The sequence below is a fragment of the Oryzias melastigma genome, linkage group LG13 (assembly GCF_002922805.2).
Source record: "Oryzias melastigma strain HK-1 linkage group LG13, ASM292280v2, whole genome shotgun sequence".
In the NCBI taxonomy this organism is placed as follows: domain Eukaryota; kingdom Metazoa; phylum Chordata; class Actinopteri; order Beloniformes; family Adrianichthyidae; genus Oryzias; species Oryzias melastigma.
The window spans coordinates 15,048,245-15,073,707 of NC_050524.1; the positions used below are offsets into that span (position 1 = coordinate 15,048,245).

The following is a 25,463-nucleotide window of genomic DNA, read 5'->3' on the forward strand; positions in this document are numbered from 1 at the left end:
TGACTCTATTAACTCAAACTTATTATCCAAGTTAACCGTCGCTCGTATAAAACATAAACTGGTTACCGATTCCAAGAATTCTGAATTAAATCGGCAAGCCCAAACAAATAAAGCAGCTTTCTTTAGAATGTCAACGGCCTTTCTAGAAAACAGCAATGTCAAGTTTTCTCATGTTGAAAAAATTAATGCAAACATTTGGATTTAGTGCTGGGCAAAAAAATGTAGATCGTGATATAAATCAATTAGTATCACAATAACGATATATATTACGATAAAGTATATTTTCAGATTGACAAAAATGTCATCACTTACTTTTCTCTGACTTTATTTTTTCAAATAACTCTCAAATAACTAAAAAAAAAAACTTTTTTTTCTAAAGTGCAAAACAGTTTCAAGTTTCTTAGTAGGAAACCAACATTTTGCATAAAAGTTCAGGAATAAAAATAAACAAATAAAAACAATACAAGAGAAATGCCATGATAGACACTTCTATTGCCCACATGATACGCACTATTTGGATCCAACAAGAAAGTTAAAAGTTCAACACGTTAAATCTATTTTTTTGGGTTAAAATAAACAGAGTTCCAAATGACAGAGAGGAGACACAGATGTTAGAAAGCCAGATCCACAGCAGGTTTACCTCTCTTTCTCTGCATAGTCATTGTGTATCTGGAGCTGCTTCTCTTGGGCCAGGTTCTCCGCTTGATTCTTCAGAGATTGCTCGTACTCTCTGATCTTCTCCTTCAAGGCCTTAATGGTGACCTCTGGTTGAAGGTTGGAGCAGAAAGACAAAATTTGATTAAAAAACAGTACAAGTTAATTTTTTTCTTTAAAGTGTTTGAGTAAACTTCTTTTTTTCTAGCATTTGATAAAACATGACAGTATAAAAGTACATGTTTCTGTTAGCACTTTGCTTGTTAAAGGCCCTCTGCAATCATCCTTTGATCTATTAGTTATGATTTTACAGTTTTTAGCCAAAAGTGTCACTTTTTAGGACGTTGTTTCTACAGAGTGGCTGGAGTTCATTAGAAATTTGTTGTCGGCGGAACCATTGGCACAGAGTAAGCCCGCCGACACTTCCCATCATCCCTTTGTTTACACTCTCTCCTACTGGCTTACAGCCCCTCAGAACCCCAACCTAACATTACTGCTGCAACAAAAATAGCGAGCAATGTCAGAGTTAACCAGCGGTACAGTTTTGATCCAGATGTCCACTCAGACAAGGACAACGAAGACGTACATGGATCTATTTGTCTCCAGGTGAATGCATCGGAATGGAGCGGTGCAGGGAATGTATATTTTTTGTCATAATTACAAGCTTTTTCAAACTACATTTTTTTTGTCTGTTCTTGGTTCACAACAATTTGAATAAAATATTTAAAAAAGCAGTTTTAGTCACAATTTCTCTTTTTATATGTCCTCCAACAAGTGAAAAATGCTACAAGACAATATTCATTGGAATGGGGCTTTAAGAAAAAAGATAATTCGGTCGCTGATTACTACATCTACTAAAAATGTAGCTAGATTGCTTAGAAAAAAAAAATCAGGAAGCAGAATATGATAAGTTTCCTTTGTTTTATAAACAAGTGATGTGTCTGACCTTTTGCTGATGAAGCAGCATTTTAAATCCTGTGTTTTTTGTATCAGCACAGACGAAAACCTTGGCCCCTATGGCTCCAGCTTAATCTTTACATTCATGACCGATACGGAAAACACACGCAGTAGATATGCTGTATTCATTAGAGCGGGATTAGTACTAAAAGCCCATAACATGCTGACAGCTGAGCTCTGTATGAGGTAGCCTGAAATAAATCTAAGGCATAACTGGAGTAATAAACAGGGCCAAGTACCCGTGAGTGTGTTGGTGCGTGTTTCCCAGAGAAAGATATAAGTGAGGGAGACAATGATATAGAGCAATGTTGCCTGCTGCCTTTGACTGAGGGCTCTTAGCAATATGTGTGTGCGTGTGTGTGATTTAAACTCCAGTCTCACTGCTCTGACACATAATCAATAGAGGAGAGTCCCCTTAGAGCCCTCTTACCCCTTAACTGCTTAACTGAACTTTAAACATTTAGGTTGCAGGGATCAATGGCCCCTGCTCTCTGTGTGTGTGTGCAGGTGGGTCCATGTATGTTTAACAGGAGTGGGAGTTCCACGGTGTGTTTTGGGGTTTAAATACCCCCCGATCTATTGATGCGGGAAGGAGGAATAAAGGAAGAGGGGAAAAAGGAAAATCAATGGCAGAATGGAACCCTGCCGCTATTGAGCTGTTCCAATTAACTCTTGCTGAGGAAAAAAAAAGGGGGGGATTCCAAAACACTCCCTGCCTGCCCGCTCACTTCTTTTATACAAAAATTCCAACACTTTTATTGCCACTTCAAACTCATCTCTCAGCCTGTCAGTTTTTCCATCTTTCTTTTATCCTGAAGAAGCTTCTCTCCTTTTTTTCAAACTAGTAAACAAAACCTCAGACAAACAAAAGGGAAGAATGTTCTTTATAAAACTGTTACAGAGACAAAAGAGTCTAGAGTTTTGTATCTATTGATATTTTAGTGACAAATCTCCTATTCTGACTCATCTACTCCTACAGTGGCTGAAGACTTCTCTTTATAGATCTCCTTTGGGCTCATATGTCCAGCTGCTACTTTTTTTAAACAAATACTTCCTATAACAAGAAACCAGTCACTACATTAATGGAAACAGTAGTAGCCCTGCTTCCTATTCATTGCTGCAGACTCGTTAAATATGCTGCATACAGACAGTGTGAAGATCTGCTTTCATTTCACACATGTGAAAGTCTGGAAAAAAACTGTTAAAAGTGCAGTTTTTCGATAATATTTTAAACAATTCATGGCTGCTCTGACAAAAAAGGCATCCCTTATTACCTTCCTTATAGTGTCAATACTAGTGATTCTCTTGGACCTTTACATACGTATTTTGGAACGTACAAACTCAATCATGCTTTCACCGACTTCAGTAATTTTGGTATCAAAACATTCAGGACATTACTGCTTGTACTTTTGGTATTCATAAACTTTATATATATTTTTTTAAATATTGAGTAAAATATTCCCCAAAGGAAATGAATAAGAAATTGATCAAATCTTTAAAAAAAAGTTGTGCACTTTGAAACTTGTAAACTTTCGCATGCTTTCAGCTAGAGACACCCTTCACCTTTAAAATGTTCAGCAACTACAGAGTTTTTTAGGGTAATTTGGAGTCTAGCTTTTAATTTAACAACATGCTAGTTGTTTTTGACTAATTTAGACATTTTTCCAGTTGTGTATGCTAATCTGGAGTTTAGCTAAAATTTTAGTGTTAGGCTGTTTTGGAAAATTTGAAATTTTTTCATGTTTTTTAAGGATAATTTAGAGTTTAGCTAAGATTTTAGCATTATGCTAGCTGTTTGGCTAATTTAGACATGTTTCTAGTTTTTCAGCCTAATTCAGAGCTTAGCTAATATTTAAAAAAAAAAAGAACAAGACTTTTTTGTTGTTGTTTTTGTTTTTTTGATAATTTGGGATTTAGCAAGTATTTTAGCAAAATTTAGGCTTCAGCATTTTCCGCTCCCTGTGTTAGCATCTTCAGGAGCCACATTCAGCTTACAGCATTCACACTAGCAATATCGTAGGTAATGCAATATATCTAGATTTTTTTGTGGCTCACTCCTTAATTTATCTCCAGCGTATCTTAACTAGTACAGATACAGTCTGTGCAGACCAGTGTGCCAACTTTTAGTTGAAGGGTGCAAAATGTCCACTAGACCAGGCAAGGCTGTTTGTTTTTTCTTGGTATTAAGAGGCAAACTGCCTGTATAAAATGGAGAAACAAGGCCGTTGTGTTCATTAACTCTCCTACTATTAAATATCGTAAATGTATATTGCAGTTTTATCTGGAAGGTAAACACAAGCTTTAATATTCTTTTTAGGGAGTGAAATAAACCACTCCAGCCACTGTAAGTGCCTCTTTCATGACATAGAGTCCAAATTTAACTCCTGAAATATTGAAAAATGCTGATGGTATGAAAATGGATGAATAGACTAATGGAAATATTGTCTGATAGGAGTCTGTAAAATCACAGAACTTTGTAAAATACACATTATTACAAGAATAACAAGATTTTTTTTAAGTTTGTGAGACTTTTAAAGTTCAGACATGTGCTGTACAGTCTGAAAAGAAACATCATTTGAAAAGAACATTATCACATCGGATGATTTTAGCATGAATGAAAGAGTATCATTGCATAGGTTTGTATTATGCGCCCTGAAAGTTAGGGAACAAGCTCAAATGTGCACATTTGTGTTTCTAACCTTGGTTTTTAACCTCTGCGAACTCTTTGTTGTAGTCCTCCAGTGTCTCTCGAAGTTTGGTGTTCTCTGTCTCAATGTCGTGCATCCTCTGGAGCTTCAGCTGCAGCTGCTGAGCCAGCTCCAGCACAGGTACAGGGTCTGGGGAGAAAAAAAACACACTGTGTTAACACACTGCAAAGCAGATTAGACAAGCAAGGGCGGCGAGGTAGAGAGCTCGGAATAACTACAGTCAAGGCCCTGTGAGAGCAGGAGTTTGTCCTGGTGAAGTGTCCTTGAGCAAGGCAATTAATCTAAAAGCTCCAAGAGAACAGTTCTGGAGCCAACCATAGCTTTGATTTTGCTCTGAAGGATGACTGATTCCAATGAGAATACTGAATTAGAACAGAATAATGAACACTCTTTTTGGAGATAGAATGCATAGAATTAATTAGGGTGTCTTTCATATGTAATAGTAAAAACACAAAACAACATTTAGTGAACATAATATGTTTACAGGTTTTTTGAGAATTTTCCTCCATCTTTTGGGCAAAGTTTAATACGGTTCTGATTAGGCTGCTGAGTAAGAAGGATCAACTAAGGCTGAAAGTTGTTGCTTTTGTTCTATTAAGCAATAAAAACAAAAAAAAAGACAAGAGAAGAAAGGAAACCTATATAAATAAATCAAACTTAGTCAGGGAATGGTAAAAAATATTTCCACATCCAGATTATGCCTTTTAAATTGCTCCTGATCATTCATAGACATATTCATACTCATAGATACAGTACAAACAAATACACGTTGAGTCCAATGAATATAATGATGGACAAATAATTTGTATAACCCAGGCCTTATTGAGTTTCACTGAGCATTTGTTTCCATAGTAGCGCTAATTCAAGACTTAACATCTATGTGGTTATCTATGCTTTATCAGTCCAAATGAGTAATAATTTTGTATGACTATAATATTAATAACATCAAGGAGCAAAAACGTAGGACTCACTAGCTGAGTTTCTATTATACATATGCACAAAACTTTATCAAAATTCTAGAAAAAAAAAACAATTTCACAATTACACCGTTTCCATTAAGTCACAATGATGTGAATGAACTCAAACCATCTCACTCAATAAGTCATCCAAAAACATGGCGACCTATCTGAACAATATTTTGATTTACAACAGATACATTCCAATTTCTGCCACGGTACCAGCACACATCGTCATCTATCAAAGGAGACGTTGGCGCCTTATTCAGGCCACGGAGCGGCGAGCCACAGAAAAAGCCATTTTGGGAAATCGTGGTTGTTGATTTTACATGGATCCAACATGAGCTGTGTGATGCTGGTTCCCTTGGATCCCTTCTGACGTCTGCTGTGGAATGCGTGGTGTTGGTCATGTGACTCGCTCAATTCCAAAAAAGTGTTTCCATTGCAGTTTTTTTTTGTCCAAAAAATGTCCATTTCAAAACAACCTCCTCCAAGCATGAAAACGTTTGTTTTTATAAATGCAAGTTTTTTTTTTTTTTTTCAAAATTGTGGCGTTCCCATAAAGCAAATTTATTATTGCAAACCCAATTTGAACAGTTTCATACTCAATGGAAACTCAGCTTTTATCAGAAAAGGTTACATTGTTCCAAAATTCATCATTACATGTCTCAAGTCAAGTAACAGATTTGGAATGCTTAATCATCAATAGCAGAAATGTAGCACTCATTGGTTATCATTAAAAAAAACATTACACAATCTTGTAAGAGAACACCGTCTTATACTTGGAATTTAATTCAACATCCAGGAACCTTTAGATTCCCTCATCTCTATATTGCGAAACAACAGTTTCTTTGTACATTTGACTGAATTCTAGGAAAAGCTTGTAGTCGTTACGTACAAACTACAACTGGACGGCCACAGGCTAAATGCTCCACTCCACTTCCAAGCACTCCCTTACAGCAAATAGATCCATGTACGTATTTGTTTTCCTCGTCTGAGCTGGTATCTGGCTCTAAACTGTATGGCAAAATGGCTACAATATTAACTGCCATTTTCATTGCACCACTAATGTTAACTCGGGGTTGTGTGAAGCTGTAAGCTAGCGGGAGAGATGGTAAACAAAGGAATGATGGGAAGTAGGGGTGGGGTTACTCTGCGGCAACAGTCCCAATCACAACTCAGAGGTGAATTTTTGAGCAACTGCTGCCACCCTGCAGAAAGTGTCCTAGAATACGACACATTTTTCAATTTTGGCTTAAAACAACAATCATAATCAAAAGACCACTGGGAAAACTTTAACAATAGATCAAAAGATAACTGGAGTGGGACATTAACCGCCCTCCAGAGTCCTCGTGGCGCAAACAGACACAGAAACTTTCTTACCAGTTTGATTTTGAAGTTCCTACATGTCCTCAATTTGTAGCCTCCTTCATTTTAAGCAAATATGAGTTTTAATAGTTTCGATACAAACAACTTGTATCAAAGTTGAAGAGTAGTGGGCCCAGAATTGAACCTTATGGGACACCACAAATAATCTGAGGTAAATTGTCCTCATTTTTTTCATCCAGTTTAATTGCTTTTGATCTATAGTCCTAATCACAGTCAGTTCAGATCTGAGTACATCCTGTACATCTTTCCTCTGACAAAATATTTTTGCAGAAATGATTAGCCAATCTACAGAGGAACATTGTTAATTTATCAGATACACACTAGAACTGTACGCAGGGGGGTTGTTGTCTCCATCGATTGCTAACGCAGCAGGAGAACAAGAGGAGATGTCAGTAGATTTAGACTGAAACACAGATCAGAGACATTAACGAGAAATATTACTGGGCTGTGATCAGTTAAAGTGCTCCCTATGATGAAGTTTCAAAGCCAGAGAGAAGAGAAAGATGGGAGCAGACAGTTGGACATAGTGGAACGCTACAAAAAAAGAGCAGTAGAAAGAGAGAAATAAGAGATTAAAGAAACAAAGACGGAGGGGGAAAAAAAAGAAACTTTCTAGAGGCCTTTTACCAACAACTCTGGAAACACACAGCAGGGTTAACTGTCAGTGTGATGAAGAGAGCCCTGTCAGTCAGGCCAATCACATCTGATTGGTGCTCATGGGTGGCAGACTGGTGACAGGCAGCCAAGAGACGCAGGCGACGCTCATCAGCATGCCAGCTAAAAGAGCAGTTTATGCGTATGTGTGTTTATGTGTGTGTGCGTGTTGTACAGATAAGAGGAACTGACAGCTTACAGCTGGGGGGGGTAAGGGCTGTGTGTGTGTGTAATGTCTGACGCAGTTAGATATCTTAACTATGCTAATGAGAGATCAGCACAGAACGATTGGGGAATTTCATGCTGATTTTGTGCTGTCAAGGTGACACGCCATGGAGGGCTCCGTTTCGGCACGCACACGCAACACACCTTCGCGTGCGCACACTTTTACAGTCGCACACAAACGGAAACAAACACTAAGCAATATGACTGTACGTTCTGGATCCTATCGCGCCCTTGGAAATCAACTTTCTTTGGTTCTTATCAAACTTTCGTCCTTCATGTAAGCCCTCTTCAAGCCAGCTGCACAACCAGTTAAAAGCAGTTTGACTTGTGGGCCACTGGTGCTGAACACTCTCGCCAGACACCTTTAATCTAAAGCAGAGCACACTGGCTGACTAACCAGGCCTTCAGCTGACAGAAGACAGAACAAAACACAGTGTTTCCTCTTTCAAGACTGCTGCATTAGTCAGGCTGGTCGGTGTGTGTGTGTGTTGGTGTGTGTGTGTGTTTCAGTGCGCGTGTGCATCAGGCATTACATCATTGTCTCGCTGCAAGTTAAGAATAGCACCGTCAGAGCTGGCGCTGACTTATTGGGAGCAGTACAATCCAAAGATATTACTGTAGGTCTATCCATGTGGGAATATGATGACCTCCTTACGCTATAGATGAACTCAACTCCTTTCTCATTCCTACATACACAGTCCCCCAAGGGCTCCCGTACAGCTGAAAATCTTCAACCAGCAGCACTGTGACTGCGTGTTTTGTAACTTTCCTAAGCCTCCGCGCGCTGAACGGGACTGCTCAAGTGTGTGCACTTTACCACAGCCATCAGTGAGTGCACCAGTCACCCATATCAAAATGCACCTTCTGTTAAGACCATCTAAAAGCTACACTCGTCGGGCTGAGATCTCCAGGCTACATATTAGAGCCCTGTAAATGCGTCGATGAGCACTGGAGGAGCAGCGTCGTCTTTTTTTTTTCCTCTTTTGCACTACGGATATTGAGTGCAGGAATAACTGTTTATCCAAAGATTTATACTCAATGCGTTTAAATAGACACAGTTTGACATACAGCATGAAATTAAGGTCGCTCTTACCAGGGACATCGATTATTTTCTTGTATACGTTCAAGAAGGCGGCCTCTGCTTCTTTACTCCTCTTACTCAAGGCATCGATCTGCAAAGATGACAAATGAAAAAGCATTGGTTAATTCCCACATACACAACCTCATTTCTAATTGTCAAACTCATGCATTTTGAAAGTCCATTAATTTCACATTAGGGGTCGTCTACACAACTGTCCATCATCACTTTGCGCTGGTATGTTGCATGTGATTGGGCATTTCGACAGGGGGCTGCTTGGGTGTTTTCTTCCCGTAAATCCAGTTCAGCTGTTCAGCCGCTGACGGATGTGTTTCGTTTGCCATGCGGCTATGCATGTCCACGTCGGTCTGTCCTCGAGCAAGTGTGCCCGGGTCTGTCGGTATGTGCGTGCGCGAGTGTGTACAAAAGTGTGTGTTCCCTCCAGCACACTGACATCATTAAACAGCTGGCTCAGTCTTTCCAGCCACAGCAGGGGCAGATTATTCAGTCAGCTCTTAGCAGCAATACAGTGTGGATCCATTACTGATGTAGCCATTAACACAGGCAGGCACGGCATGCATTCCATCACCAACGTTATTGAAATGGACAGCGTTAAGAAGGATCCATAAAAAACGAATTCTTTAGAACAAAGAAAGAAAAGAAAACTTTTGTAATGTTTTCAATTCTGAAACAGGAAGGAATGGCTGTATTACAGCCCAAATGTCACTCTTCAATATGAGAAACAGGGAGCGTAGGCAAAACATCTGAAGCCAGAATCTAAGGAAACAGATGCCAAATAAAGACATTCAGATGGTGCTACTGTAATGGGCAGAGGTACAGCTGACTACTCTGGCTCATGCACTCAGACTAAACAGCCTTGTGTTTCTCTTCCAACTCCTCCAGCGCATTAACAAAGAGAAAAAGAATGAAGACAAAAGCCTATATAAGCCCAAATACAAAGTCTTCACATTCCCAGCCAAGCCAGTAGTGTAGTTGATGGGTGGTTTAGGGGTTCTTGCCACTGTAAACAGAGCGGGTTACATGTAATACTGCCTGTGCTCCTATGGGAACCTAATAAATCTCTTCACATGGCTTTGATTCATCTCTAGATTTTAGCCGCAAAACATCTGGCCCTGAGTAGGCTGGTGCCAGCAACCCCCCCGCCCTCCGCTGTATTTTTATTTCAATTCATTTCTTGTCAATTTCATGTTGTCTGACTCATTACTTTTCGTCTGAGTTGTTTTAGTGTCAGTGTTTCTCACATGAGTCTCCGTCACGCACTTCAGCCTGTTTTGCCAGCCTGCTATTTTTCTCACCCCCACATACAGACACACCCAAAACCCCACTCGTTTAGCTGATTCACATATCTAGCTACATTGTGCCTTTTACAGTTTCAAATGCCGTCTGAAATTAAGTGATCATGATACTCAACTGCGCAGCCTCTAATGGAAGATTACAAATGTTCAGCACTAATACCTTTGGCAGACCAACGACCGGCTTGTGTGCAAACATCTTTTCATATCTACATTAAACGGTATTTGATCAAATATTTAAAGATTACAATGTAAAAAAAAAATCCTCACAAAAAATGTTTTTGCTGATAGCAGTAAAAGAAATCAGCAACATGGCTGTGCAGTGACTAGGCCAAGGTTAGTGGTACAACAGCTTTATATAGCCCGACATGGGAGGCAGGAAATAGACTTTTAATGTAGGACACACCCTACAGTTAAAGGCAGGTTAACTGCAAGACCAGAACCATTAGAAGACCACCCAGGATTTGCAAATCCAAGCCTGCTGTTCCAAACTGCAGTTCTTTCAACCAATCCCAATGACATCTGCTATTACACGCTCCCCTGCCCCCATCCTGCACACATACACAACAAATGAAGTGACACAAATGATACCTCACCAGTATCAGAGGGTTATTGGTGAGAAATGCTTACAATAGCAAAAGGTATCCCTGACACATCCCCACACACAAACACATACATACATACGTCAGCACCTTGTGCCACCATCACTCAGCACTGCCTCACTCCCCTATCTCAACCATAGTGTGTGAAGGGCATCAGGCTGACCTGTACATACGTATGTGTGTGTGTGTTGCGTGTGTGTGGCCCCAGTGGAGTCTGATAAGAGGAGGCTATGGGAAGCAGAGACTAAGGCCTTGGATAATGGAAAAGCTTATCTGATCGATGGACCAACAAGAAACACTGAGCATTCAATATAAACACAAAACCAGTTAGCCAAACTGGTCTTGTGGAAACTGTAAAATTATTGGTAAAAATCATAACCTGAAGACAGGTACCTTTGAATAATAAAAACACAATTAAGCAACAAAGCTTTAATGTTTACGGGCTGAAACTCTTTATTGGTTCGCCTCCATATTCGCTTGAGTTAGCTGAATAAAAAGCTAAAAGATAAGTTTGTGTGAAAATCTAAAAGGACCCCCTCTGGTTCTTGGTGCTGTCTTGTCCTTGATCAAAGGATTGAAGGGTAAGCAAACAAAGACAGGCTAAAATTACATATCCTCATAGCGACTCGTGTTGTGGCATGCTAGTGTGCAGAATAGTCGTCTGATTGATGGGCTGTTCTGAGACTGGCGCGGGTGTACAGTATTATCTCAATAATCATAAGATAATGTCTCTCAGTTCCGCGACCACCCACTACGAGTCTCAGCGTGTTCTGGTGTGCATGCCGCCAAGGTGTGTCAACATAAAGATGGTGGAAACAGCTGACAAAGCCCCAATTATGCTGCTGTTTCTGTTCTCTAAATAGACTGTGGATCATCAGCAGAACATGGTGGAACCACTATAAATTACAGCATTTTTACATAACCACTGGCTGTGGTTGTTGATCTAACACAAGAATATGGAAACTAACCCAGTGTTAAACTGTAATGCTCTATGGCCAGTAGCAAAACAGCCTTGTCACTATGTATTGAGATGATTTTGCTTGAGAACATGTGTGTCCTACTGTGTGTGTGTATGTCTGCAAGTACCCACCCTTTCCAACCCCAAATAAAGCCCCTGTCTGAATGTGAACCAGCCGCTTCCACTCCTACATTCTGACTTTCACATACAGGAGTGAACTGCAAGTGTATAGCTGCCAGAAAGGAGGAGTCAAAATGGAATTAGGCCAAAATGATGAGGAAGGAGATAGAAGGGAGCAGCATGAGAACAAATGTAGCGCAAGAAAACATTATAGGTTTGAAAACCTAAAAACGTATAGTGAAATATTGCAAGAAATTGTTTATGATTCACCAAACCTTCCCTTAAAAGAGAGGCGAATAAACCCACTGAATAATGCAGACATACAAAGTCTGAGGAAATGGCAGTCAGTGAATTGTAACTGGCTTAAGCTAGGGTTTTGTGGTGACTTTTTTGCAGGATGCAATTTAAACACACCCTCGGGCTACAGGACTTCATGAATAGGACAGAAAATCAAGAGCAGAGCAAAGCAAAGAAGTAGAGGAAAGAGGGGAAATGAGATAGTGGCAAGAGTAAATACAGAAGATGTCGGGGCAAAATAATGACTACTTTAATAGGAAAGCCAAAAGAAAAAAAATGAAAGTCAGAGACTGAGATTGGGAGCAAGACGAGTCATTAAACGTTGTATGAAATTGAAATGTTTTTAAGTGTCGTACACATTCCATAACAGAACTCACCTCTCCTTGGAAGCTCTTAAGCAAAGGGGCGACCTGTTTCCGTAAATCCTGAAAATAAAAAAGAAGATAAATAACTAAATCAAGATGTTTCATTCTTCACATGAATATATAAGAGCATGTGACACCCATACAAAGAATAATAAACATCCACTACTATAACTGAATTGAGAGAATGCCATTCTCGCCACTTACGGAAACTGAATTTAGTAGGGTGTATAAAAGATCAGCAATAGAGGAGGCAGTAAAGCTAGGTTTATTGCCCAGGGTGCTGTGCTGGACCGTGCTCCTCATAGGAACAGGTGCAGCACCACCTGGGCCACCCAAAGGCATCAGAGGTGCGTGTGAGCCAGAGTCAATAAGCCACACAGCAGATCTACAGTTAATGCAAATTGTCTTTTCAGTTGTGCTTGAAGTTACTGCTCAGGTCATTGCGCCGTTTTCTTTAATATAAAACAAATGCTTCTTTATCTATGTCCCATTGTTTGACTTTCCAATACAAGTCAGCAGTTTTAGATTAGAAAGCCAGTTGAGTATGTATCAAGGGAACATGCAAATCCGTACGCTGTAGGCGAGCCTCCATGCTGACAAACTGAACTGGAGCGTATGGTAAGAAGTGCCGCAGAATAGGACATTCTGTTCAGGAACACTTGATCTGCACAGTTTTGTGGACACTCTCACACTCACAAGTGAGGCTGATGAAGATGGGCAACGACAGATGTGCGTTCAAGAGCCTTAACGCCTTTTTCCAAACCTCCACCTAAGTGACAACTTTGGCTAATGTGCAGCCCAAGATGACCTGTGACCAGTGTCTGGGACTGGGCAAGTCCCAGGTTGGTGCAGACAGGCCGTTTGTCTGTGGCTGAGGACAGGTCATGACCTCTGTGACCCTGGTTTATTGTTAACTCATCATGGGTCACTATGGCAGTTTGTCTGGTCCGATTCAATATTCCCCTGCTGTGAATAATGACCTGAGCCCTGCACCTCACCCAATTTTGCGAAAGCGTCCTTTTTTAAAGAGCCCTCATGAAACCAAATATGTGAATTTTAAATCAGGTTTTGTTGTGGTGTTGTTAAACAAATTTAGACACACAAAACTAATTTTAACAGCAACAATAATGCTGCAAATAAACTAAAAAAAAAAAATTTTAAAGCAGTTCAAAATACAGCAGTGAGCTACTCAATCGGCAGGACACTAAACCCATTTGGTCCACTCAAAAGCTGCTCCTTCGGCTCCCCCCTACAAAGATTTATGACCATATAACATAACAATGCACACACGGTCATTCTATATGTGTGTGTGTTGAGGGGAGTGGAGGGGCCCATGCACCAGGAGATGGATGGTTGGTGTGTAAGCTGCCAGCAGACAGCAGACAGGGTAGCCCGAGGAATCCTCCAGGGAGTATGGAACTCCCATTCCCTGTCTGTCTGCCCTGCAGCTAAACACAAACTGTGTCTTTGCATCCATGCACACATACACACAAACACACACAAACACAAAAGTTGTTTTACTGCTACTGCCTTTGGCTAGCAATCTTTGGGGCATTTTACAACCATTCCCACCCTTTTCTTTACAACACTGTAGTGGAGCGGGCTTGACTAACTAAAAGGAAATTAAGAACTCAATGAATAATTTAGACGACTTAGGAAGCACAGTGAGATGTAGTCTTAAAAATTCGACAGTGTGTCAGTCCTAATAAATTATAAAAACTTTGTTTTCACGCTGCATTTCTTTGCACTACTTTCAAAAAGCTACAAAAGCTGCTGTGCGAGTGTGTGCATGTTATTATGCAGACCATGAGTGCAGTTCACGCCGAGTACAGCTCAGCAGACGAGACACAGTCAATGTGGGCCGGTCTCCTGGTTGTTGAATAATGGATCAGAGACGGACTCCCGCTCAGCCTAATGCAGTCTGATCTGATGTGACTGTGATCTCCGCTGACTGACACAGACCACTGAGAGCTGACAGCCCCCTCTATGGGCTGGTCAACCAAACACACAGCTCCGGCATGAGAGCAAACAGCTCCAGGAACGCACAAGACTATTTTTTTTTTTTTTTAATCAAGCCAAAGCCATTGCATGTTATGACCAAGCCTGTGTGGTTGGCAATCTCGACGCCTCTGTACTTCCAACTGCCCAGAGTTTTTATTGCCGATTCCTATTGAGCCTGTTAGAGCCCTGTAATGAATCCTGTCGCTCGTCTGGCCTGGCTCAGATTCCTCCTCCACATACCAGGGAGATGCCAGGGGCCACACAGACGCCAGAGGAGCCTTCCTAAATCACAGCCTTGTTACACTGATGAATGTGTGTGTCCTGTTCTGTGATCTAGGCTATCTGCCTGTGTGTGCTTTAGCCTTTGCCTCTCGTCATGTTTTCTCTGTCTCGCCCTCTACATGTGTATTTCCCTCTGTCCATCTCGTCCCCCTCTGTCGCTAGTAATGTGGTTATACTTGGAAATGAGGCTACAGATGAATGAGTAGGGTGAAGTGAAACTTGCATCTTTTGTGTGCGGGCATGACTCTCTTGTATGTATATTCTTGTAACCGCGATGGGCAACACGCCGGAGTCAATAGTCACAATCCCTATCCTGTGGTAACTATAATAGGCCTACTGTCAACTCTACCGAGGGTTGACAATTTTCTATCCACTGTGTACACCATTCATACATAATTTATACCAACATCAATAATTCACCATGGTGACATTACCAATAATAACACAACAATACTTTGTTTTCTCTCTGAGGTTAGGAACGGGTTGCCTTGGTAACAGAGATGAAACAAATATTCCCAGGAGGAGTGATTGGAACACAGGAACAGGACAGAATTCCCTCCTGATCCCACTTAGTAGTGGTGTCACACTCTCTCGTTCTCCCCCTACTGCTCATCCCTGCTCTGCCTTTCCGCCTTTCTCCCTGCATATACACACCAACAGACCACACTTTCTGTTCCTATGAAAAACTAGGTCAGATAATACAAACTCCTGAGGGGTTTTCTGTTTTGTCTCTTCAGGATTTCACGGAAACTAATGGAGATACTATTTTTGGGAGCCAAGCCTGTATATCTCTTGTGTTGTCTTCTCTTTCTTATTGGTTTCTTTGTAAATAATTAGAGGTGCACTTAGGAAAAGTAGAACAGGCGCTGGAGCAAACTGACAGTTATGTGTGTTATGTTTCCTATGTTGGGACACATCAGTAAACATTGGATTTTCTCACCTCTGGAGTGGTCTTCTTGAACTCACGGCTCAGGTCAATTAGTTTCTTCCTGGACTGTTCACTTTCGTCCTGTCTGTTGGCAAGCTGTGTGGCGGTGGCGTCTAGTTCTTTCTGCAAACCAAACACAAAACTTTGTAAGGTTTCCGGTGTGCATTTTGTCATCAGCACAACAGTCGACACAGCAAACATTTGTCTTCATAAAGTATGAAAAGAAGGATTTGTTTTTACACCAGCCGTCCGGTTCCATTAGAAAGTGATGATTAAATGCAGCAGCAAATCTCAGCTGATGTAAACAACACTGCAAACAAAATATGAGCCTTCCCACAAGTCTCCACTGTCTCCGGAAACACTTAAAAGTCCCCCTTTGATACCATTTGATCCATTGTAAAAGCATTCCCAGTAATCTTTTGGAATTAAACAACTTTAAGCCAAAATTACAAAAATAAAAACTATTTCTAGGACAGAGTTTCTGCAGAACGGTATAGGCCATAACAAATTTGCCTCTGAGTTGTGGGTGGGACCGTGGGTACGGAGTAAGCTTGAGCTCATTACCCATCATCCCTTTGTTTATAGTTTCTCCTGCTGGTATAGGCTATGGTCACATTTCTCAAAATACCACTGTGTGGCTAGCTATATGCAAGTATTTCCACAAATTTGACAGGTGGCCGCACCGTGGCATGTGTAATCTGGAGGCAGCAGTTGCATTTTTATATGCCGCATGGTGGCTGCAGAAGTTTTAAGAAAAAGTTACAATTTTAATTTTCTCTAAAAGTTGACATGGTCAGTGGCCGCCTGAGCACATTTCGAGTTCGCATGGTGGCAGTCTAGTGTCAGGCTGGGATGACGCCGTTACAAAATCGTCCGACAGCTGTATCGCCTGCTGCTAGCCACCCGGTAGCCCAGGGGTATATGAAAAAATGACCAGTTCCACACGCCTGACGACCGCTGTCAACATTCATGTCTACACCAACAATATTTCGGACCGTAGCATAACAACCCCCAGCTCAACATTAGCGGTAAAACAAAAATGCCATGCATCATCGGGTGTACAGTTTTGATCCAGATATTAGAAAAAAAGACGTTAATGGATCTATTTGCCTGCAAGTGGATGCCTCTGAATACAGCGGAGCAAGCTGAATGCTGAATGTAATTAGTACGTATTAGGGCTGCCACAATTAGTCGACTAATCAACGACTAATCGACTATTAAAATAGTCGACGACTAATTTAATAGTCGATTAGTCGTTACTTCATATTAAATTGAGTCAGTGTAGTAAAGTTGAAAGTTATAATGGTGTTATGCTAGCTTATTGGACTATTTTGGCATTTATTAAGGTTTTTTTAGGCTATTTTGGAGTTTTTATTTCAGCTACATGCTAGCTGTCTTTGCTAACTTAGGCTTTTTTTAGGCTAATTTGGCCTTTAACTCATATTTTAGTTGGCTATCAGCATCTTCAGCCATCGTCACTAGCATCTTTTGCGGCCAAATTCAGCTTACATTTCATCTATAATGATGCTAGTGTGAATATATATATATATATATATATATATATATATATATATATATATATATATATATATATATATATAGTTTTTACATAATTACATATATTAGTTTAAAGTGAATGTTTTACATCAACTTTGTGCATGACCCGATTAGTCGACTAATCGGAAAAAATAATCGGTGATTAGTCGACTATTAAAATAATCGTTTGTGGCAGCCCTAGTACGTATCAATTAAAAACTTTTTGAAACATTTTTTTTGGGCTACTCCTGATTTACATTGATTTGGAAAAAAAATTAAGAAATGCAATTTTAATCTTAAATTTTCCCCAATCATGAGGAAAAATGCTACAAGAACATGTTAAATGCACTTGGAGTGGCTCTTTAATAACCGTGCAACCTGCCTTAGTGTCAACTCAAAAATGACTACTGAAATGATCACAAATGCCATCAAAGCAGAGCTGTAACCTGCCTTTATTTACATGTATTTTCTATTTTAGTAAATGGTGATTCCTTGCACTTTTTCTAGAATATGGTGAAATTCTGACATTGCAAGTTCTGAGCCTAAATCTGTCTGTGTTGAGCATGTGAATATTGCAGGATCCCTTTTTTTCCTCCACCGTCATTTTGAGGGCTCTCACCGTATCATCCACTCAGTCAACCAGCAGTTCCGTCTCCTCAGTTTAAATCTCTCCTTCGCCCCCCTCACCCACCCCTCCTATCCACCTCCTGTGAGGCTGCCCACCCCAGAGAGTGATTAAACGCTGCTGAAGGGCCGTTATGCTAACTAACACACTAATCATTTAATACACACATTACCACAGGGGCCCTTGTGGCTCAGTCTACAGACAAGGTCCCAAAACACACTTGAGCACACAGAACCGCCTCCCCACACTGCCCACACCCCAAAAACTACCACTCTCTAAAGAAGCAGCGTTACCAAGTACTAATTAGGAGATTTTCCCACATCAGCATTAAGTTTAACTCCCTGAGCAGCAGTGATCTTGTTTTATCCACAAAAGATCAAAGAAAAGAATGATTAGGCAGACAGACTTGGTTGACTGTCCTCCGTTATGGATTTTACACAGCAGCACAGAGCAAAAAAAAAAAAGAAAGAAAAATGCTCACTTGCCATCTTGCTCTAGCTGCTCACAGAGCCGTTGATGTAGCAGCATGCCTGCCCATGGCCATGGAGCAGCTGCACTGTCTGTTAGTGAATTCGAGCGCGTGCAGAAGCTTGATGAGAAGTAGAACTAATACATTTTAATCACTTGAAATTAATTGTTATAAACTAAAAGCTTAAAATTATGGGTATAGGTGAAATAAATTATACTGCTTTAAGATAAGACTTCAAATAATCAAAAAGAACCAACTAGTTCAAGATGACAGAAAATCTGATCTGGCTTACAATAAATTATATTAAGGAATGCAAGCAAAAATATTTAACCGACTGGTTGCAAAAAACAAAAGATAATAGTTATACTAAAATTTTAATCCAGTTTAAATTCAGATCACATCAGCAGCAGAATAGAGTATTGGACTAAACTGCATGATTAAACCCTCCCAGTCTAATTTTATATATATGTATACCTTTCTATGATATAATCACAAATTCAGAAACTCTAAAATACCATCTATAGAGTATATTCATAGCTCATCCAACTTTCAAACTTCAGGTTGAGGAAAGCAAAGCCCCTCCCCATGTGGTGGGGTTAAGTACCAGCTATAGATAGACATGTATCAATAGCAATGCATGAAAATGTTTGGGTTAACGATGAAACCCAGATGCTAATTGAAGAAGGGAAGCTATCCAAAATGCAAAATATAGTTTAGGAAGAGTGTGGGAAAGAGGAGACGATAGTTTGTCAAAAGTTTAACAGGTTTTTTTTTTTTTTGGTCAAATCACAGCATGTTCTAAAAAAGCTCGTTGGCAGTTCAGCGAGCTATTTTTGCATTTGTGCTGTTGCGCGTTTGACACAAATTAAAAATGACTGTGCACAAGAGGGTGTGCAAGTGAACACTTGATCAGTCACAGTAAGCTTGACTTTTGTTTTCAGGGCAATGATGAACGGATCTTTTTACATTACTTTGTGTGGTATTCTTGTTAGATTAATCTCCAATTAAGTCTTAAATCAGAGATTATTTAAAAAAAAAAAAAAAAACTTTTATTTTTTGTTTTTATATGTGCATATTGTTTTGAACACATCTAGCCACAGTTTCAGTTTCTCTTTAAGTGAACCATTCACTGTATTTAAAATGTAAAGGGGGAATTATAATGGTTGACTGGGGCATCAAGACATTTTTTCTTTAAAGTTCCACCCTGATCATTTTTTCATCTATTGTAAAATCGTTTCCAGTGGTGATGTCGTTTGTAGGCAAAATGTAAAAATCTATGTCGTTTTCTATGACTTTGTTTCTGCAAAGCGACAGTGACTCAACAGAAATTCATCTCTGAGTGGTGGGTGGGACCATTGCTGCAGAGTAAGCCTGCCCTTACTTCCTGTCATCCATGTGTTTACACTCTCCTGCTAGATTACAGCCCCTCACAACTCCAAGCCAACATCTATGTCACAACTACTAGCTAACCCTGATTCACGATTTAAAAAAAGAAATACTCAAAAGTGCCACTTTAAGCTAAATTTTCTTTATATATGTCCTCCATCATCAGGAAAAAGCCAAAATAAAAAAACAAGTTTTTATTAGAGTTTATCTTTAAAAATGTTTATATGGTGCTTAACATTGGTATAAAGGTCATGACTGATCAAAGATGAATACTTTCTTCTAACTTAAAGCATTAAACCCACACACTCTTTAAAATCAACAGGCCTTCTTTGTTTACAAAGTAGTTAAGGCAACTCATAAGAATTCACTTTTACATCCTTGATCACATTTTTAGATTTTCTTTCTCCAAGAAGTGGAAGGAATTCAACATATAAACCAAATCAATACATTTTCAGCAAAATCATGTCCGAATTTTTCTATTCCTTTTCATATGCTGGGTCAATCCTTTTCTACTAAATGTTTTCCAATGTGTTTCCAAATCCCTATTCCCTCAAAGATAAATAAATCTCACCACTGCTAAGCAAAATAAATCACACATAAAAGAGGATTGATTCGATGCCAAGTGAGCAAGTAATTATGGTCATGGTCTTAGTCCAAAAAACAAAAAAAGGACCTGCGGACTAAGACAGGTTTTTGACTATGCAGCAAACTGTGCCCACATTGGCAAACACAGGCAGACTTGACTCTCTCTCGTCTTGCTGATGGGGCATAACATCTAACGAAGCACAATCGCTGCTGCCACACACAATCACACAGACCACTTCTGTTATTTTAACTCCCATAGAAAACGTTGCAAAATACACCATCTCAGGTAAAATAGTAAACACACAGTTTGGGGATTTTTTTGCACTTTAGCACCTGTTTTGAATAAACGGTAGTGAGTAACTAAATCTTTGTTCAACTAAAGCTAGGCCAAAAGCTGTGTTAAATTACAAGTCTCAAAGGGGAAACAATTTCTTTCAAACTATAAAATAAAACTGACAGTCTTTTTATGACAAATTTTCAAGCCACAAGGAATAGGGTGGTATACTGCCCTGTTTCCAGAAATCGAGATTTTTTTTCTATATATTGATCTCAATATGAACCTGCAATTAGGTAAATGGGAAGAGAAATGTATTCACTATACAGTCTATTTTAACAAAATAAAAAGTTGGATTTAGAAAATCCAAGTTGTTAAATTAGATTTGAAGCACTAATACATTATAGGAGACCACTGTTGATGTTGGGCAACACTGTTCTACGGACCTTAGCATTACTTAAAGACCCAGTTCAATTAAAATTCTGTTTTTGGTGTTTTTAACATGTTCTCGTTACCTTTTTCTCGTGATGGAGGAGAAATATTAAATAATTTAAGAATAAAACCGCATTTCTATTTCTTTTTTTTCATATAGTGAGGGACCCAGAGCAGATAAAAAACCCACAGTCTGAAACAGTTCAGGGTTGTGGCGCAGCAACTTTGATAGGTAGCTCAAAGTCTCCCTGTTCCGTTCCAATTCTGATTAATCTAATTGCAGACAAATAGATCCATTAACATCTTCATTTTACTGGTCCAAGTTAGCATCTTCTGTAAAACTGTACAGCTAGATAACTCCGATATTGCTAAACTTTTTTTTTCTTTGGCTGCGCTAGTGTTAGCTTGGACTTGTGAGGAGCTATAAGCTAGCAGGAGAGAGTAAACAAAGGAATGCTGGGAAATTAACCGTAGGCCAACTTCCATGCACACGTTCTGTCCCAAAAGTCAAAGGCAAATTTCCAATGAGCTGCTTTCTGCTATTTTGAAGAAAATAGCTTAAAAAAATACTTATTTTTTTATTTATGCTAAAAACTCCATAATCATAATTAACCCTTGTGCTATCTTATGGAGTCCAGATGACCCCGCCTTTATTTTGATGTGTGATCCCTCCCATGACAAAGGTGGACAAGATTTTCTGTCAGCCACAGACACCAGTGAAGATAAAAAAATCATTGGGGGAAAAAAAAAGTTCACCACGCTGTCTTGTGGGGTCCAGATGACCCCACTTTCAATATAAACATGACTAGGATAGCATAAAGGTTAAAAGACCACAGATGGTTATTTACAAAAATATATATATACAGTTGGAGTGGGACTTAAAGTGCAAAAAAAGTTATACAAGGATGTTCAATTAAGTATCAGCAGGAAAAACATAATATTTCACCTTAACTTGGCTTTAAAATAAAATAAATCTTTAAAAATATTAGAATTTGAATCAACTTAACCCTTCACATTTGTTCTCGCCCTATTTTAAATCAAGCTTCGCCTGTTAAGGACTGCACTGTCCAGCTTAACAGAGGATGGAATATGTGTGTGCAGGGGAGCATTAAGTGGGCTGTAATGTCTGTATGATTGCTGTAACAGCACTGCTTGGCTTGGCTGGACTGGCCCACAGCAGCAGTCCCTGTCCTGGTTCATTTGGTCGTCTGGTCAGCTGTAAAGTCAATTGGAACAGATTGCCAACACTCCCTAGAGAGACTTCAACACCGACTTGGCCAAGAAGCCTCTTGCACTGCTCCACATGCATGTGCTCTCACATGAATGCACAGGCAGGCTGCTGCAGTAACTTTGGGAGCCCAGTCTTTCCACATTCTTTGAACTCTGTTTCAGGAGAGGAAATCTGCTAACTTGTTAGCTCACCGCCATATAGCCGAGTTAGCTATTTTTTTATAGCTCAGTATAAATTGGGATATCTCAATCCTTACCACCATGAGTGTTCACGTTACAGGTAACACTTATGGCTAAACAAATCCTATTACCTCTGGTCTTCAGATCACTGGTGTGTACATTCAATTTGAGCCGTTTTAATGGCATCCTCCGTTCATCTGCAGGCAAAGCAAGCCCTTCTATCTGACTAATTTGCTCTAATTACTCTAATGAGCCACAGGTGATGATACAGTGAGGCTGATTAATTAAAAAGAGGGACCCCAATCAGGCATGTCTGATTATGCCAATCATATTGACTACAGACTAAATGAGATAACAGGAGGCAGACGCTCTTTAATTGAGATATCAAAACTTTTGCAGGATTCCTTATTCCCCAACGCTCCCAACGATGCCGAGACAGATAGGCTGTTGGAATGACAACAAAGTTATTGTTATGTACACAGAAAGGAGTCAATCTGCAGCTACTGTCTGCACAACCACGGTGACCAGGAGAACTCAGAGGAGATAAAGCTACCCAAGGACGGTTTCTGATCTATTCTATGCTGATTCTAGGTTGTCCATGATCAAACATGCCACTGCTCCATTAGTTAGATGAACTGCTCCATATTTGGTGCATGCTTTGCACATTTATCAAAAAGTTTAACATATTTGAATTCAAAAAATGTTCTCAGCTGCAAGGCAGCTTCCTTACAAAGTAAAGACTTTGTACTTGACACCATGACACAGATGTTGAAAAGATGAGGTTTTTCTGTCCCACTCGCGCACTTCACTTATCTCTCCCTTTTATCTCCAACATGTCTGAGGCTGTTGTGTGGTTGTGATAGTAAACAGTAAAGGCGTCTGGAAAGATGTCTTATCTGAAATCTACCTTTCAAACCCCCCCCCATTCCATCTGCAACTCCTATGCAGCCGACTGTTCTGTATGCCAAACGTACTGTGTGGGGGTGGAGTCACGGGGTGGCAGCTCAGTCAGGAGCAACAGCCACGCTTGCTACAACGACATGGTACATGATCACAGATCACAGGCACGCCCCCTCAGAACACAGCACAACAGCAGCAGAGATAAGACACTGCGATCCTTGCTGCCTGTCTGCCTTCCTACGTTTGACATCGCATGCTACACAACTAAATGTGCCAACAGATGCTGTTTTCACAAACCACAAAGGGGGGTTTAAGAAGCAAGCCATATCTTCCTGAATCTCTGTTTTAGCAATTCCTCTCTCAGATTGGAGTGAAACCACTAAGTTTCCTTAACGCAGACTTGCGCTTGAGTTTTACTGCAGCTGCTAGGATCTTTTCTGTTTCTTACTGTTTGTGTGCAGAACAGTTGGGGGCGAGGGTCAGCCTAACACTCTCCACAGTCTATCAAGACGCTTGTGCTCCCTGAGCGTTTTGCTCCTTTTTTTGAACACAGATCCATATCTACCAACTGCACAGGAGCTGTCAAGACTCACTTCAGTGATGCTGACGCAAGCCTGGATCAAAAACAGCCTTTTTACACTGCAGCTTCGTTTGTATTGATCCGTGTTTCTCTGCTCAGAGACTGGTTGTTGTTTTATCTCACCGACACCCAAACCTGAACTCTCCTGAAGCTTTCTCAGAGCAAGTCATTATTTTACCTGACCTATTGTCTGACGAGGGGGGATTTGGCGGCCTGGACTGAGCCTAAACACAAATATAATGAGACTAAGACGGCTTGTAGTGTGGAGGAAGTGGAGCTCACTGGGTCTCATTCTGGAGAGTTCGGATCTCGCTGGAGGCCTGTGTCAAAAGGGTGAGTGGTGTGGAGAGTGCAACGGGAGGAGAGGGATATGGCGATATGCTGGGGTGTAATGCGATGGTGAAAGGGCAAGATTTTTCATCCCTGCGTTTACAGGCTGGAACGGCTAGGATATTGAGATCTGAGATAGGATCAGAGGGTAGTGAGCTGTTTCAGCTACGATAAAGGCCAGGCATTACAAACACAGCACTGATAGAGAGAAGGAGAAAGAAGCAGAGGGAGAGAGAGAATCACACCTCTCATCCCTGAATTAATGCCTCCATTCTGCCAGGAAGCCATTCTGTGCCAGTGAGAAGAGATTGGGGAGGGGATGAGTGCACAGATACAGACTAAAAAATGGAAACTGGGATCATGGAGAGAGGCGATAGGAATTAATCAAGTCTAGGGGCAGAGTGGGGCTCTTCTGGCCCTATAGCACATATACAAGGCTGAGAGCCAAGACTTTTTTTAAAGCCAACCTGCATCGTGCAGCCATTCCTTTCTGTGACTTTAAATGCACATACAAGCAACCATCAGTGAATAATGACAGAGTCGCAGGTGCAGGCAAGCAATGCAACACAGCAGACATCCACACCCTTCTACACTAATTTACAATCTATTCCTGACCTAGAAAGTCTGTGACCCCTGACAAGAGAGCAGTGTTGAGAGTTGCTCTGTTCTCAGTTTGTTAGCCATTGGCTTTGCTGTAATTTGTTTTGACTTCCATATAAGGACAAGTAACCGCTTTAGGCAGCTGGCAGTTTAAGTACAGTGAAAAAGGTGTGCATGCCTCTCACGTGCCTATGCCACATTAGGTCCCTGCTCTGCGTGATGTCCCTTTTTTCCACATTTTAATTTAGCCCCCACTATCTGTTGTATCCAGTAATTTCTCTAGACGCCTGATGACACATCAGCACGAGCCGTGCCACGGCCTATAAAAGAACCATGTTGATTTCCGGACAGAAATTAAAAGCATATATCAGAGCGCCCAATTTAGTTAGACATATCTTTGTGTCTGGAATCTTTAATGTCGGCTATCCGCGCTGTCACTACTGTCTAGTGTCGCCATTTCTTCTGAATTAGTTTGACACCCATGGTCTATACAATCAACATCAACAGAGCATGTCCTGGGGCTCAGTCTTACTCAGCCTTTATGAGCAGAGATTTCTGCTCCGCTTGCATGACTTTCCAGAGAAAAAAGGCACAGAAAGAGTGAGAAGCAAAGAATGAGCATAGCTAATCCTTGCCTTAATGACAGAATAATTAGCTTGTGTTAGGCTAAGTAATGACTTGTAATTGTATCATTCATTCTGTGTTGAGAAAATGTGATATAATGCCACACAAAGAAGGAAGAGGAATTGAGCACAGTGGGACATAAGAAGGAGCATGTGTAAGAACTCGAGCTTTTTATATTGATTGATCCAAACATCAAACGAACCACTAGAGTAATGGGGGGGGGGG

The 25,463-nt window shown here is 40.4% G+C and overlaps 1 protein-coding gene across 3 annotated transcripts in view; it reads right to left on the bottom strand.

The window, feature by feature from the left end:
- Nucleotides 1-25,463, bottom strand: part of cux1a (cut-like homeobox 1a) — a 61,065-nt gene that overhangs the window by 26,274 nt on the left and 9,328 nt on the right. For all 3 annotated transcript variants that reach the window (XM_024276599.2, XM_024276598.2, XM_024276600.2), the window contains exons 2-6: nucleotides 15,500-15,610; nucleotides 12,289-12,336; nucleotides 8,637-8,715; nucleotides 4,311-4,448; nucleotides 641-764 (exon numbers count right to left, since the gene is read on the bottom strand). In XM_024276599.2, the coding sequence (XP_024132367.1) occupies nucleotides 641-764; nucleotides 4,311-4,448; nucleotides 8,637-8,715; nucleotides 12,289-12,336; nucleotides 15,500-15,610 (500 nt within the window). The remainder of the gene's footprint in view (nucleotides 1-640; nucleotides 765-4,310; nucleotides 4,449-8,636; nucleotides 8,716-12,288; nucleotides 12,337-15,499; nucleotides 15,611-25,463) is intronic.